At 35.1% G+C, this 15,538-nt stretch overlaps 1 protein-coding gene across 1 annotated transcript in view; it reads left to right on the forward strand.

Moving 5' to 3' along the window:
- The window catches only part of VWA3B (von Willebrand factor A domain containing 3B), a gene marked incomplete at both ends in the record, with an annotated part of 68,297 nt that overhangs the window by 18,934 nt on the left and 33,825 nt on the right, over positions 1 to 15,538 (forward strand). Inside the window, 7 exon segments of the mRNA XM_082784646.1 lie at positions 1,961 to 2,077; positions 5,540 to 5,727; positions 6,402 to 6,556; positions 8,574 to 8,712; positions 10,139 to 10,270; positions 13,392 to 13,490; positions 15,238 to 15,420. Of these exon segments, the coding sequence (XP_082640772.1) occupies positions 1,961 to 2,077; positions 5,540 to 5,727; positions 6,402 to 6,556; positions 8,574 to 8,712; positions 10,139 to 10,270; positions 13,392 to 13,490; positions 15,238 to 15,420 (1,013 nt within the window).

Consider the following 15,538-nt stretch of genomic DNA (forward strand, 5'->3'; position numbering starts at 1 on the left):
TGCAACGCAGACGCCTTAGTTGTGCCAAGAGTCTTGGAGCAGCTGGGGGCTGCCCCCTCTGAGGAGGTGGCTTTTGGCTATAGGTGGCTTTTCGGTTGGCAGCCCTCAAAATTGCACAGCAATGAGGTGTGAGCGCAGGGAACTTAAACCGAAGGGAGGTTTGTGCTTTCTTAGTTGTTTTTCACCGACATGCTCTGAGGGATGGGCTGTGGGTTGAAAACCGCTGCTGGAGGCTGTGATGCATGGGGGTGTGTGCGTGTGTCTGGGGTTTGGGGAGAGGAACAGCTTTTCCTTTCCACTTCTCCTCAGCTGCAGAGGAAAAGAAAAAGAGGTTGAAGCAGAGAGCGAGGTAGAGGTGAGCCTCCTGAGTAGAGAAAGTAGCTTTGGCTGCCACTGCTTGTGCTCTTCCAGCTGAATCCAGGAAAAAATGTTGCGTATAAAATGTTTTCAAGACAACTTGGTATTTGCAACATGCAGTTGTTGGTGCCTGTATTCGTCCCATACAATATACACCATCAAACCACAGCACTAATAAGGAAAAAATACTTTCTGTGCAATACCAATATAATACACTGTCACTGCATTGTACTGTGGAGCAATTGTTTGTTAAAAAAAAAAAGTAAAAAAAAGTTGACATTTCTAAAGTGTTTGAACAGAATATTTTGGTTGAAAATACAAGTTAATGATAACAGACTTCATTTTTTTTTTACCTGCCTTGCTTAAGGTTTTTGTTTTGCGATTTAGGAAATGATCTTTGTAGTAATGGCTGAAACAGGTTTTTTTTTTTGAAATACAGGGAGGTCCCAGGAGATGGCAGTGTACAATAACACATTTCAAAATATTTCTTGGAAATTAAAAGCATTTCACAATTAAAGTTGAGTTCTTATTTCGTAGAATGTTCCTATTATTATTTCAGGGAAGTTTACTGAAGAACAAAATGATCAGGTTTGTTTGTTTACTGGTGGCCTACTTTAGCACACAAGTTTGCATATCTTATCTTTTATAAAGGGAATTACCACTGTATATTAACTGAGCCACTAGATGCTAAGATACAGTTTGCCTTGTTCAGCAGCTTCGTGTGCAATTCAGTAATAGGTTGTAGTCTGCATTTGTGGTTACAATAGCTCATGATTAATTTCTTTTTATATTTTTTACTGTAATACTACACACAGTTTTTCTATATAGCCCTATATTGCAATTTAATATCTGAGACTCATGTAATTTAACACACTTGTAGTAGTGTCTATTTTATATAGATATACCTGGTGACTCCATTTTGATAATTGAACTCTACTGAATAAATACACATTTTAATCTTTTAATAAAGAGAATCAGATATATTGAGATTAAGAAAATCTTATGTCAACACCAGCTTTGTTTTTTTCCATTTTTTTTTTGGAGAATATAACCTGATAGGAATATATTTTTAAAGCGTTTAATTATGACTATTGATATAATTATGATTGTTGATATTCGTTAAGATTAAAGTCTTACCAGAAATACCAAAACTACATCACATGCTCTTCTGGGAAAGAATATTTAATTTTAAACAAAGGTGTTTAGGTACTCTAGAACACTGAAGGAGCTGATAATGTCTTCTCTTTAAAGTTTCAAAGTTGGATCTCATATTTGGAGATTGCTTTTGCAGTGAAGTCAAGGGGACAATGTGAATTTCTTTGTGGAATTTTCTTATTGTTTTCTGAGAGTTTGAAAACGGATTTCCCCCCACTGTGGGAACAGCCAACTCTGTAGTTACTTCTACCAGACTAATTACCTCGCAGGTTCTGGTGCCATTTTTGAACTCTGTCAAAGAACTGCACTTGTCACTGCAATGGGACCTTGTGAACAAGGTCATACAGTAACACCTGGATGAACCCAAAGACTTCATTGTAGTAAAGGAGTTATAAAAAGCAGAAATTGTTATGAAATGTCAAGTTCTATTTATTATTCCTTTTTGCAGTAGCTGGTGTTCGTGAAGATGTCTTTTTGGTCTGGAAGGAGTTGGAGGAAGCCAGGAGTACACTGAGACAAGTTCAGAAAATTTTATCAGAATCTGAGCAGCCTGCTTCTGGAGATGGTATCATTTATGTTTCCTTCAAAAGAGTTACCACTATATTCATGATCAATATCTTGAACAGTGAACAGTTTTGATTGACATTGATCTGGGGACAATTTTCTCTGAAATGGCTACGTATAGGTACCACCTATACTTGGCAGCTAATCTTTGTGTGGCTTGAAAATTTCCATTGCAAATCTCTGTTTACTGCTGCTTAAAACTTACTAAACTTTAACAGCTAAGGCTGAAACATGCAATTTTTATTTCACCAGTTACTAGGTTTAGAAATTATCTACATTTCAGGATGTTGAAACTCCTTTTTTTTTTTTTTTTTTTTTTTTTTTTTTTTTTTTTTTTCGGTTTGCTCTCTCCTTCTCTGCCAGGGCTGGTAAGTTTTTGATTTTTTTCTATACAGAGCTGGGGAAATACCCCAAGATGATCTCTCAATAGCCTCCAACTTGATAAGTAGTTTAGTTTCCCTGAAAGGAAAGAAGCGTGGGCTTGAATTCCCTTAGTAGAAAGTAGAAGACTGAAACTAATTCTGTATGAGTGCCCTGATAACCCTTGCATTAAGAAACATGAAGGAACACCAACATCTATTTGTTAAACTAATCATTTCCACCATTATGTTTGGCTTAGAACATGATCCATGTGGATTGAGACTTACTGGGGACAGAAGTATAGCTACTCTCTGAATCCCTGGAAGGCTTAAACAGGGGCTGGTAAGACGCCACTCGGCTCTGATAGATAGAGGTGCTCTGAGCATGCTCTGGAGCAGAATGGTAACACTGGCAAGTTTTAGTACTGAAAACTTGGGAATCCATAGAGTCTAGGAAGCTTCAGGGTTGAATTGTAACTAAGCAACTGGATTTTCAGGATCAGAGTTGTGATTGCCTGATTGGCATGTTCTGCATTACTCCCTGGCTTTAAAATAGTTACATGGAGTCTGGTGGTAATTTATTGTGTAAGTTAATAAAAGGTTCAGGGCTGAATTAGAATGACTCATTTGAGATTTTTTTTGTAGCTCTAGTGTAGTTTTTTTGCAGTGCAATTGCTTTCGCTTTGGTAAGGTGGAGGCTGGGGCCAGATGCCCTTTTCTGGATCTGAGAAACAGTTTGTACAGCTGGTTGATCAGTCGCCTAAACTCTCTGCAGTGTGTTGAGGTGTGTGATTAAGGTGGTGATGGTGAAGATTTGAGCCTGAGGGTTTTCTCTGCCTGCACTGGATTTGAACATCTGACAGTAATATAACTCTGCAGGAGTTAGCCTGAGTCAATTCTTCTGTGAAGGCATAATACACTTCTTTGTACAGATAATAGCATCTGCTCAATTAGCAGGACTTTCCATATGAAGTTAAACAGTTCTACCATAATGCGTATGAACAAGAAGACCACAATAAAGCTCCAAGGGCAGCGCTAATTTCAGTGTTTGTTTACAACTGCTTGACTATGCAGCTTTAATATTCTTTTAGTGTATATCTTCATACATAATCACTTCATAAATGAATTAAAAGAAATTAATTTACGGTGTGGTTTATTTTGTCACTTCTTCAGCATTGTTTGACTGTTGCCCATTGATCCGAATAACTACAGCCTTTCTTTTTGTCTGCATTTCTTCCTCTTTTTGTCTTGATCTCTTTAAAATGCTCATCTGCAAAACAGTTTGTTCTTAAAATTGAAGAGTTCTGCAGGGGATGAAAAAGAGAGAAATTTTCTGCTGACTTTCCAGATAATGCACTAGTTACCTGAACAGAAGCATGTGAAAAAAAGAAAATAAGTTTTCTTTTTAAAATTGTCTGAGTGTGTTTGTGACACTTGCCACGCTTGTTGTCCTAAGGACCACAAACAACCAGAAAGCAAATGTTTGTCTACAGTCTCAGGATCTCCACACTTGTCAGCGTAGCTGCATCTAAACAAAGCAAAAGTTTATACCACCTAGATATCTGAAAGTAGTGTAAGAAAATATAGTCACCTTGCTATAAGACCCTACTGAGCTAGTGATGAGTGACTGCAGAGCCCTTTATACAATTACCTTTATACAGAGGTGTGCAGTGCCCAACCTTAAGACTGCCCTTAGAAAATTTCTGAAACAACACAGCGTGAAAAGGGTAAGCATGAGAACAGTCATAAGAGGTCAGACAAAAAATATCCTGTTTCTTGCAGTATCCGTAACAAATGGTAGAAGGAGTGTGTAAACTAAAGAATATATGAAGATGGTACACCGGTGATTTGTGGCTTAGGATAGATGGTACAAAATTCAGCCTCTGAAAAGGCAATATATTGTGGAAAAACACAGCCAAATCACTTCCAGAGATACTGTAGTTTGCCTTTTACTCTAAATAGTCTTCACTGAAAAGGAACGTTAGTCTATGTTCTTAACTGTATTTTCATTTATATCTTACATTGTTTCATTTTCTCAAATGATTCTCCTCAAAGTTGGACATCTTATACTGAATCTTTTATGGCATTTTGTACTTCAACAGTTAAGTCAATATTTGTATGATCCAGAATATTCCTTCTATGTGTTGATTCTGTAGCTATGTATATTTTAAGTTCTCTGTCAGATGGGTTTGTACCAGTTATAAAAGAATTTGTTGCAAAGAATTGCCCAATATAGAAAAAACAAACAAAGAAAAATAACTCCACCACCACAACAACAAAATCACAACAAAGTAGATATTAAAAATGGGTCAGAAATATCGACCCACTCCAGAGCTGTCAGTAGAAGTGTAATGAGTTCAGAGCAATGTGTGAACTTTAGCAGCTCTCTGTCGATCATATGAGTTTTAATCTTGACAAAACTTAGATGATAAGGTTGACACAGGAGCATGGTTCTGCTATAGGTAACTCTCTGCCAAAGTTAAAATATCTGCTCCAAAACCTGAAGGTGTGAAAGCTCCTTAACAGGCCAAATATGACAAAAGGTATTTTCCTTCATCTTTTGCTAACCATTCTTACTCTATTTTTCTCCTCCTTCCAGCTACCCTTGGGCAAATCTATAACAGAAAACTTGAGTGCAGTCAGACAAAGTGTTGGGGGAAAAAAAAGGAAATTGATAATTAGAGCCAATAATATGCTAGGCAGTCTTAGTGACATTTATATCTTCTTATGCAGTGTATAATACTGTATTTTAAGTTTGAAGAATATCTAGGCATTTATTATTATTTATTTCTCATGGCCTAATCACTTTTTATTGATTTCAAAACTATGTGTTGATGGTCACATGCAATACCAAAAAAGTTTAGGTGCAATTCTAAGCAAGAATTTAGGATTTAGAATTTAGTCAGACTTCTTCCATAAATATGACAATTTTGACCCCAGTATTGTAGCCTGTTGAAAATAACATATCCAAAATGAACCATATTATGCATGAGTTATTTGTTTTATTTTTATTTTTTATTTATATTTTGTTATATTTTTATTTCTATCATGTTTTATTTGTATTAATACTTTATTTTATTTATATTTTTTATTTATAACCAAAGATGATCATCCAATAGAAAAGCATAAATATGATGAATATTTGACTTCTGAGGAGTGGTTGCAGAGGTATGGCTTGAAAGCTCAGAAGCTCACACTGTATGATGCACTTGCTGATTGTACTTTTCGCCATGCGGATGGGATTGTTGACATCAAAACTAAACCAGAGGACGAATCTTCACAAACTGATGCTGTGAGTAGTGTTAGTTTTCCCTCAGTGCCTGTGAATTGCCTTTTTTTTTTTTCTTTTCTTTTTGGTTATTTTTTTAAAACTTGAAATATTGATTGAAAGCTGAATTTATGACAGAGTGCATGGTCTGTTGGATTTTTTTTTTTTTTCTATAAAGTCAGTTTATTTGTGGAAGGAGACAAATATGGTAAAAACTGTTTCAAAGGGCTATTTGAAAATGACTTCCTCCTGGTCCACATATACTCTGCAGGGAAGAATCAGGCCTGACTTAAGCAATGCCTTATTTTCCTCTCTTTTATGTGGGGTAGGGCAAAGGTTCCTTGTCATTTTCATTTTCCTTAGAAGTGCTGGTCTCCACTGCTCCAACACTTGCAGGTCTTTAAGCAAATTTGAACTAATTTTTCTTAACTATTTGTTTTTCTCAAGCTCTACCATTGTAAGTAACTGTTCAGTAAGCTTCCGTTCTTGCAAGCTACAAGAATAAAATCAGTTTCTATTGACTTGTGCTGGAAGCAGATTCCATGACCACCCTATTCTGTGTCCATTTCTGCACCTGTTCATTTGCAACAAGGCTGTACCTTTGAAGTTTGTTTACTAAATATTGTAGGGCATAGCAAAAAAAAAAAAAAAAAATATATATATATCTTGGAACTGAAACCTGTTTTTCTTGCCTGTAGGAGACAAAGAGGAAAGTAATTCATGCAAAATACTGTGACAAGTTTGTACATACCTTCTGGAAAGATGGATCTGTAGTTCATGTATATGTTACTACCGAAAAGTATAAGCGGTATGAAGAGAAAATGAGGACTGCTCTCAGACAAGTGGAAGGAAGGTTAGTGTTCTGTCACACAAAAACATTTTGTGTTATTTCACGAGTGTTAAAATGTTTGACATTTCCTGTCATAATAAGCTGAAGTAGTTGGTACATTGCCAGTAGCAGTATTAAGCCAGAAATCCATTCGTGTGTAAGATTTCGTGTGTAAGTCTTTAAAAGACGTTTAGATGTAGAGCTTAGGGATATGGTTTAGTGGGGACTGCTAGCGTTAGGTCAGAGGTTGGACTCGATGATCTTGAGGTCTCTTCCAACCTAGAAGAAAACCGATGAGCAGTATCTTTTATTCTCCTTCTGTAGCACAAAGACAAAAGTCAGTCAGCACATTGTAGAAATACTTTTGGCAGTGGCAAAAAGTATTGGAACTTAGGGTACATTGGAACAAGGCAGAGAACTTCCAGAGTTGTTCATCCTGCCCACCTAGGAATCCCTTGTGATACCTCTAGCACCAAGTAGCATCTATTGGCTTGTGCCCATATTGATAATGGTTATCTGCCTTTTCTCCAATTTTGTGTTGAAGAAAACAAGTTTGATCAAGGTTAAGACATGAGCTAACCATTAAGTAACACCTATGATCAGAAGTTCAGTGCTCAAGTTAGTTTTGCTTTTCTTTAGTCATATAGATGCACTCTGAGATTCTGTAGGATGGCTGCAAAAAAAAACCATAGGCCATTAGAGGGTCTGATTCCTCTGTCCTAAAGATGTCCTTAAGTAAATCAGATTGAATTGTGACCCATTTCTGTGCTGTCTGGAAAGAAAGTTTTGGCTAATTTCAAAGTGGATATCTCCATTATAAATTACATAATTCCTAGGTTTTGTATCTACATTAGGATGAGAAGGAAACATTCGAAATAGAGATTGTAGATTCAAAAGGAAGAGTAAATATTGCCCTGTGTTTTGTATATTAGGACAATGAGATGTCTCACTGAAAAAAGCAGGATGTGAACTTTTGTTTTACTACAGCTTCTCTATCAGAATATAATAGCCTGAATATATTTAGCAGGGTCAAACAGAGTTTTGTTGTTCATTTTAATTTATCTTCATCTTGCTGTATTTAGGATAACATTAACATGGTTAACATGCAGTGAAAGGAAAATTTGAGGTATGGCTTTGTTGTGTTTATAAAATCCAAGCCAAGGTCATGTGTTTGATGTTTAAAAAGGTTCACCTCATTGTTAAAAAGTCTTGGTAGACTTCATCAAACACTTTGGGGAAAATAACTAATGGTAAAATAGCTGTCAGTAGTGAATGTAGTGGGATCTTTTTACTTTCTGTGATATAGTTTTTTAAACCTCTGTGGGAGATGAGTAATATTTTTCCCAGGGCCATTATATTCTGTCTGCTAAAATGCCTGTGTTTCAGAGTAGTCAAGTAGTTTATGAGTCTCAAGGGAAATTAGATTTGGACCTGTTGCAGCTGTTACTAAGGAAATGTTGTTGTACACAACTGTATGTATGCACGTATTTAGCTGGCAGGCATGCGTAAATCCTGTTGAAAATGTAAAACTCAGTCTGTGTTTAAGGCCCTGGGTCAACACGGCATTGAAGCATCTGTGTTGTATTAAGACTCTTTAAAGTGCTCAAGTTGCTTGCAGAATAGGTTCTCAAGTGGTTTCCTGAAAAGGGAAGTGTATTAGCAGATGCTTAAATGATTTCTTGAGTTCAGACTGGAGAACAGTTACAGAGGCAATAGTTATAGGTACTTCCTCATGGGATTTGCTAGCTCAAACTACTGTATAATTGACATTATACATATTGACATTATACTCTTTTTTTTGTGAGTGTGTTTTTTGTTCATCTCCAGATCCCCATTGAAATTAGAAAATAAAAATATCTTGCATTGTTATGTAGTGATAGATGACTGGTTCATCAAGGCCAACATACTGCTCGTGACAGGGATGAACAACAGCATTTAAACAACAGGACTAGAAAATACAGCAGTGATAAAAGATCCTTTCTGTTAGATGCTGATACACAGTGCTCCCAAGATCTTACATATTTTTTTTTTCCTTGCCCAGAATTAAGTGGCTTCAACAAGGAAGCAGAGGGCTCTTTGGGAATGTGTTTGAAGATGATGTCTATATTCTTATTGATACATCCCAGTCTATGAAGGACAAGCTGCCACTGGTGAAGGAGAAAATATTTCAGCTCATACAGGTTTGATGAAGTGATGATTTTGAAAACTGTTGAGTATTTTAGAGTAGGCTGACATTTTCTGGATGGTTGTTACCCTATCTGTCTATCTATCAATCAGTTTTTAATTTATTTTGAAATGGTTTTCCAAAATCATCAGCTTTATAAAGGTATTTTGATTTTTCTTGGTGTGCCACTTTTTTAGTTTATGTTTTCTATTCTTCTTTCAATCTTTTTTTTTTTTTTTTTTTTTCTTGTACATCTGTAAAAATGTTTGAAAGAAACCTGGAGAAAATGTTAAAAATGAAAATGGCTTAAACAGTTTTTGTGTCCCTCAAGCCAACTCACTCCTAAAAAAAATAATAATATTTCTTTTTCATTTATTTTAAGCAGTGTCATCTGATTCCACTGGAATGTTGTGATTTGTAATATGTATTTCATACTGTGACATTAGAGGGTGTAGAGCATTTCAAGCTTGCTTGCATCTTACAGAGTCACTCAGATCTTTTCTAAGTGACTTGCAAAGTGCAGAAGTAGCTTGGAAGCAGTGAGTACTTGAAGACATACCTGAAATGACTTTATCCCACCTAGTTTTAGAAATCTACAATTATATCACCTGAGCTTTGAGAGAAACAGGTACTGTTAAAACATGGTTCATCTTGATTTTTTCAGATTTGAAAGAAATAACCAACAAATGTGCCATCAGTCTGGCACGGATAGCAGTCATTAGTAGGGCTAAAAATATTAAAACTGTAATAGGTTTTTGAGCTGTGTGTAAGTGATAGGATGTAGTATGATGTGGTCCATTTCTGTGGCACTAGATCAGCCTAGAAAATGATTAGATGCTGTGCCAGAAGTTGTCACAGGACTGCACAGAAATGGTGGAGTGAAAGAGTGCAGGCTCTGGAAGTTTTACAGGCTTGCACAAAACTTTCACTCTTTGTAACTTTGGTCCAAAAGCAACTTCAGCAAATTCTCAGTTCTCTTTTGCTGTCCTAGTTCCCCTTGCCAGTGTCTGGCATTTGATTCTTGTTCTTCTCCTCTAAATGATGTCTTATTTTGATTCTGATTTCAAATTCCTTTGTTAAACAGTCAAAATATTTTCCTTATACCAAAGTTAATACCTAGTTTCCTCTCTCTTTTTCTCTCTTTCTCTCTCTTTCTCTTTCTTTCTCTCTCTTTCTCTCCTAGACATTTGCTGTTCAAATAGCTTGAGAAATATGAGTAGATGTAGATTAGCATGTGGAAGTTAAATTATCTTAATAATTGCATGCAGTAATTGTCTGTCTTGTTATGTCTCTCTATGTGCCACAACTGAACATTACTGTAATTTATTGTAATGATATAATCAACTGTATATGAGTTAAAACAAGTCTTACTGGTCAGTATTTCAGGATACAAGTATCCTTTCTTTCAACACTGAGTAAAAATCAGGTTTTGTCTCTTGCAGGAGCAATTGAGACACAAAAAGAGATTTAATTTTGTGAAATTTAGTGCCCAAGCAGTGGCCTGGCGGGAGAAACTTGCTGAAGTTAATGAGGAGAATTTGCAAGATGCCTGGCTTTGGATAAAAGAACTAGAGGTAACATGGAAGCTAATTATCATGCAGCGTGTTAGTACAAAGTTGTGTTTGTGTTTTCTCTTTCTGTATGGTTGGGGTATTTCTGGATTTGACTCGAGTAAGCTGAAAATATAGAGGATATATATTTAGTAGATCCAAGTACAACCTATTATCTGTCAGTTATAATATTTTAACTGTGGACCAGTTCATAAGATCGTATTAATCCAGTTTACAGTATGCTACATTTAACAGCCACAATACACGCATTGGCCAGTTTGATTTCTTTAGGAACCGTGATGGTGCTCTCAGACCCTGGGTCTAAACTTGTCACTCTTGTTGCAGAGGCGCCGCTGCCTTGGTGAGGGCTGTAGCTTGTAGACTCACAGCTCAGAGGTGATACAGGAAACTGTTTGGCTGCCAGCTGGTGGTCATGAGATGGAGGAGCATTTCTAGTCCCTTTTGGTGCCTAGATAGACAGCTGACTTTAAACTTCACAGGAACATGAGAACAAGCATACTCAGACCAAGCATCTGTCTGCAGTCAAGTCAAGCATTTCTGCCCAATATTCTTTCTCTGACAGTGGCCACACCTAAGGGTTTTCTCTGCAATAGAATAGAAATGCTTATAGTCAGCCCCAGACAGGCACCAGGTGACTGTAGCTGTCAGCTGCTCTAGGACCAGTTATTGTGTCGAATGTGGACAGCAATATTACCAGGGGTGGACTGAAAGTCAGTCATGTAAAAGTAAAAATATATCCAACGTTAAGTTTTCTGACACACAAAAAAACCCCACCCATATGTTTATATAATAAAACTCATCAGCATTATGACAGCTCTTCATTAGACTTAATGATGAAATTCCTGAGGGTGAGGGAATTGGGGAAGGTAATTATTATTAGCTTTTACCAATTATTATTGGGGAAACTCTGAAACTGCAAAGCAAGATAAAGAAGTTTGTATTCTCAGAAAACGATAACAGACAAATGCATGCAGAAAATAAAGTGTTGGTGTGGCCTCACTGAGTAGCTGGTGAATACTTACAGCTGAGGTTAGTAAACTTAATTTTACTGCCTTCCTTCAGACTTCAAAAATTGGATCTGTTTAAACCATATGACATGGTACAGCATCACTTCCTAATACTTTGAATTAGTATAATTTGAAACCGTCTTGTATGTGTTCAAGAATGGGCTTTTCATCGCTATTAACTGAATTTTTGAATTGTTGGTAATTGTTGAATAAATTTCCTTTTATGTGTTCAGATCTAGATATCTGAAAATATCTAGGGTGTCTGACATCTGCTGCTGACCTTTTAGTCTATATAAAGCAGCACAGGCTTTAAAGAGATCAGAAAGCTGGCTTGACAGTGAAGCTGAAATGAACAGAAGATCACCGTGGAATATTAATCAAAGTATATTCTTTGATCTTGTTTTATACACGTTGATCCCAGGATGCTGAATTAGGAAGCTGAGCTGTAAACACAAACCGACTGTTCCTTAAAAAACCTTTTGGGGTAATCATATTTAAAATTTGAAGGGTGATTATGCCATGTAATTGAAGTGTGTCAACTTTTTTTAAACAATGATAAAGACTGCTTTTTAACAGTAGCTATTAAGAAATCTAACAGTTTTTATCATAAGGTAGTCTTTTCTCTCACATCATCAGCATCCGCAGTATTTTCCCATGATATAGCAGTTGTTTTGTTTCAAATCAGAACAAAGCCATGTAACATTATTGAAAAGAGTCAAGATGAACAATTTACACATAATTACAGGTGATGCGTGACTCGAACTTTATAATGCTTACTAAAATATTGGAAATAATAGATACATTTGACACAAAGCAACTGGCTCAGACTGATTATTTTGCATAAGTAGGTACTGTTAAGAGATTTTTGTGGATTAGTAAATAGGATTATGAAGCATCTGAACTGTTGTGTTGCCTGGCACATACCGTGTTACACTGGCACATACCATGTCACTCCCAGAGTGTACCTCCTATTCCATTTCATCTGCTTTACCTTTACCCATTCCAATGAAACTTTCCTGGAGGGATGGACTAGGAATAGTTTTAACACAATTAATGAGACTGAAGGAATAATGTTATATCCTAATGTATTTTTGCATGTATGAGTTGATGTTAGTGATATATATTTATCTTATGTACTGTATTAAACATGTGGATCCCGAGTGTCTTCTTGCTTAAACCACTACAATCCCTGCTGCCATCAAGAAAAGTAGTTAAGTATTATGCTAAAACAGACTTGTATATTTTCAGGGATATTGCTTGGACCCTATTAAAAGAATGACTTGATAAAACAGTTTTGCACACTGGTAAAACCTTACTTTTCCCTTAAGTTTGGAAGGTTTTGTAGATTGCTTGAAATGTCTGAAAAGTGGAAATCTGAAGATGTAAATTGTATTTTTTTTTGTGGTTTCTGTCAGATGTGAAATGCATTTTAGTCAATTTAGAGTGGCATTTAGTCTAAAAAGAAAAAAAGATTTTGAGCATTACATAAGTGAATGGCACAAATTACTCAAATATGATTTTTTAGGGGCCACGGCATTGTTTTATTATGTATTTTTGTTGTTGTTATAGCCAACTTTTGTGCTAAAAAACAAATGATACTTAGATTGATGGATTGAGAGAGTAACTGGGCAATGAATGTTCAGAAAACCAGGAAGTCCTTTACCTATTTTTGAGAAACTCATTTGTGGAGCTTTTGAATCATTTGATTATGTAAAATAAGTATTTCAAGTGAGTGCAATGAGTTGATATTCAGGAGCAGTAGCAGGAAAATGTAATAGAATTTATCTTTTATCTTACTTCTTTCTCTCTCTTTACAGTATTTTAGTGATTGCACTTCCTTCTACAGCTCATATTTCTGTTGCTCAGCATTTTGTTTATGTGTGTTTGCATAAGTACTGAATACCAATTTGGTACCTATTCACACTACTTTGACACTTGCTTTGATTTTTCTAGCCATTTGACTTAAATATTTTCAACATATCATTACTCATTTTGGTTCATATCATTACTCATTTTGGTTCCCCTTGAATCAGTATGCTGTCATTATGAATTTAAGAACACAAAGAACTAGTAGTATTTATAACTGTTTCTTTGTCTATTTGTTTTTGGTATCTTAGGTTGGAAGTTCCACAAATACACTCAGAGCTCTCCAGATTGCTCTTGCTGATGCTGACACACAGGCTATTTATCTCTTGACTGATGGAAGACCTGACCAGGTATTTCTGAAATAAGAATACAGAAACTGGAGCAGTGTGGTGCTACAGTGATAGTGTCAGAAGGCTGAAGCAAATTGTATGAGATGACTATCATATCTTCCGAGCAGAGTCTCTTGGAGGATGTCATAAAATTTAAAAATTGTATTTGAGATACGTGCTGTTTGAGAAAGGCTTTGATTCGAACCCTTCTCCCACAGTCCAGTCTTTGATGCATGAAAACGCATGACATTTCTAACTAGTTGTTTTAAGAATCTGGTCATTGATGAAACATGAAGGATGTATCTTGATATCTAAGCTTAGCATTTGTATTAAAACTTGTTTCTAATGTAGTACAAATCTCTCTCATGAAATAAATAAATAAATAAAAGACAATCCCTTAATATGGTTGAATTTAAATATTAAAACTACACAGCATGCAGTGAGTGTCATTTTTAAAAGACGTTATTCGCTCATGAAAATTTAACTTTGTTTAAATGGTAGATATCAAGTAAAATCCTGACTTGACTTAGGTAAACAGCTGGGCTGCAAGGCACATAAAATTAATTACGGAGCAGTACATTGCAGAAATAATACTATGGTAAAGAATAAAAGTATTAAAAGCTCACTTTGCTTTCTGTTTTGCTTTTCTTAATGAAAGGAGAGTGGCCCAGGAGGAAGAAGAGTAGATTTATATTCTTCAAAGTGATTTGAATATCAAAATATAAACTAGATTTAAATTAGCATATGAGACTTTGACTTACATGTTTTAATTTTGTTTTTATTTTTAGTTTTAATCTTTGATCTTTTCTAAAGGCAAGTTGATTGTTATTGGCTAACACATTAAAATTTAGCAGTTTACAACTGAATAAAATCTTTGTACTGTTGGGCACTTTTACAAACTAGCAGCATACATTCATATTTTATTAAAGATTTCTTTGGCTTAATGTACACTTAGATTCCTCATTTAAATATTTTTATTATCAGCAATTAATTAATATGTATTTGTAACCTATTTAATAATGGCTTTTATGACATATTTTTTAAAATGTTTTTTTTTTTTTTTTGAGGGAAAGTGCAAAATGATTGAGAATGCATTCATTTTTAAAGTTCAATAAATAGATATATTAAAAATATCAGGAAAAAGCTAAATTTTTCAAGATATATGACAGTTTTTTGAACAACTAGAGTATTATCAGAATTTAGAGAACTGACTCATTAATTTCTTGTTTGAAAGATTGCCAGATCCAGAACATTTATAGAAACGGCAGATATACTTTCTCATCTGAGTTTTATATCTTTATTGGAAGAGGAGTGTTAGGTTTCCTCTTTTCTCAGCCTCTCTTTTCTTTTCTGGTATTGAAACAACTTGTCATTGAACTAAGTTGGCTTAATAAAAATATCAACTGATCTTTTCCAGTTATATACATATAAACACCAATTAATTATAAACACCAATTAATTAGTTTAATTTCCTTTACTTGAATAATTTACTTTAGAACTTGAGAAACAGATTGTGATGATTATAATTTAAATTTTATTTTATTAGTGTCCTGTGCTTTAATGCATTACTCGTGTTTCAAATTCAGTTTTAAATGAGCTTATTTTGTATAATTATGAAATAATCTGTATAAAATGCATGCTTCTAACTGATCTATATCTATCTGTCTCTAAGCAACAGAATGGCTAATTACATTATTACAAATTCTCCTTATTTTGATATGTATAGTTTTAGATTCCACTAGTTTCATATAATGTTTTTATTTTTCAGCCCCCTCAAATAATTTTGGCTCAAGTACAGCTTCATCGTAAAATTCCCATTCATACTGTATCCTTCAACTGTGATGATACAGAAGCTAATAAATTTTTGAATGAACTATCTACTGAGACAGGGGGACGTTTTCATTATTACAATATTTATTCGACTGACCCTGATGGTGCAAAGTCTATTATTGTGAGTATTTTAAAATACATAGGTTCGATTCTTACTGCTATTGAAGGAACCATGGGACTGACATTATTACAATTTCACGGTACAATAGATTATTTAGAAAGTAATGAGTTTGCCATTT

The sequence above is a fragment of the Aythya marila genome, assembly GCF_965140915.1.
Source record: "Aythya marila genome assembly, chromosome: 1".
Classification (NCBI taxonomy): Eukaryota; Metazoa; Chordata; class Aves; order Anseriformes; family Anatidae; genus Aythya; species Aythya marila.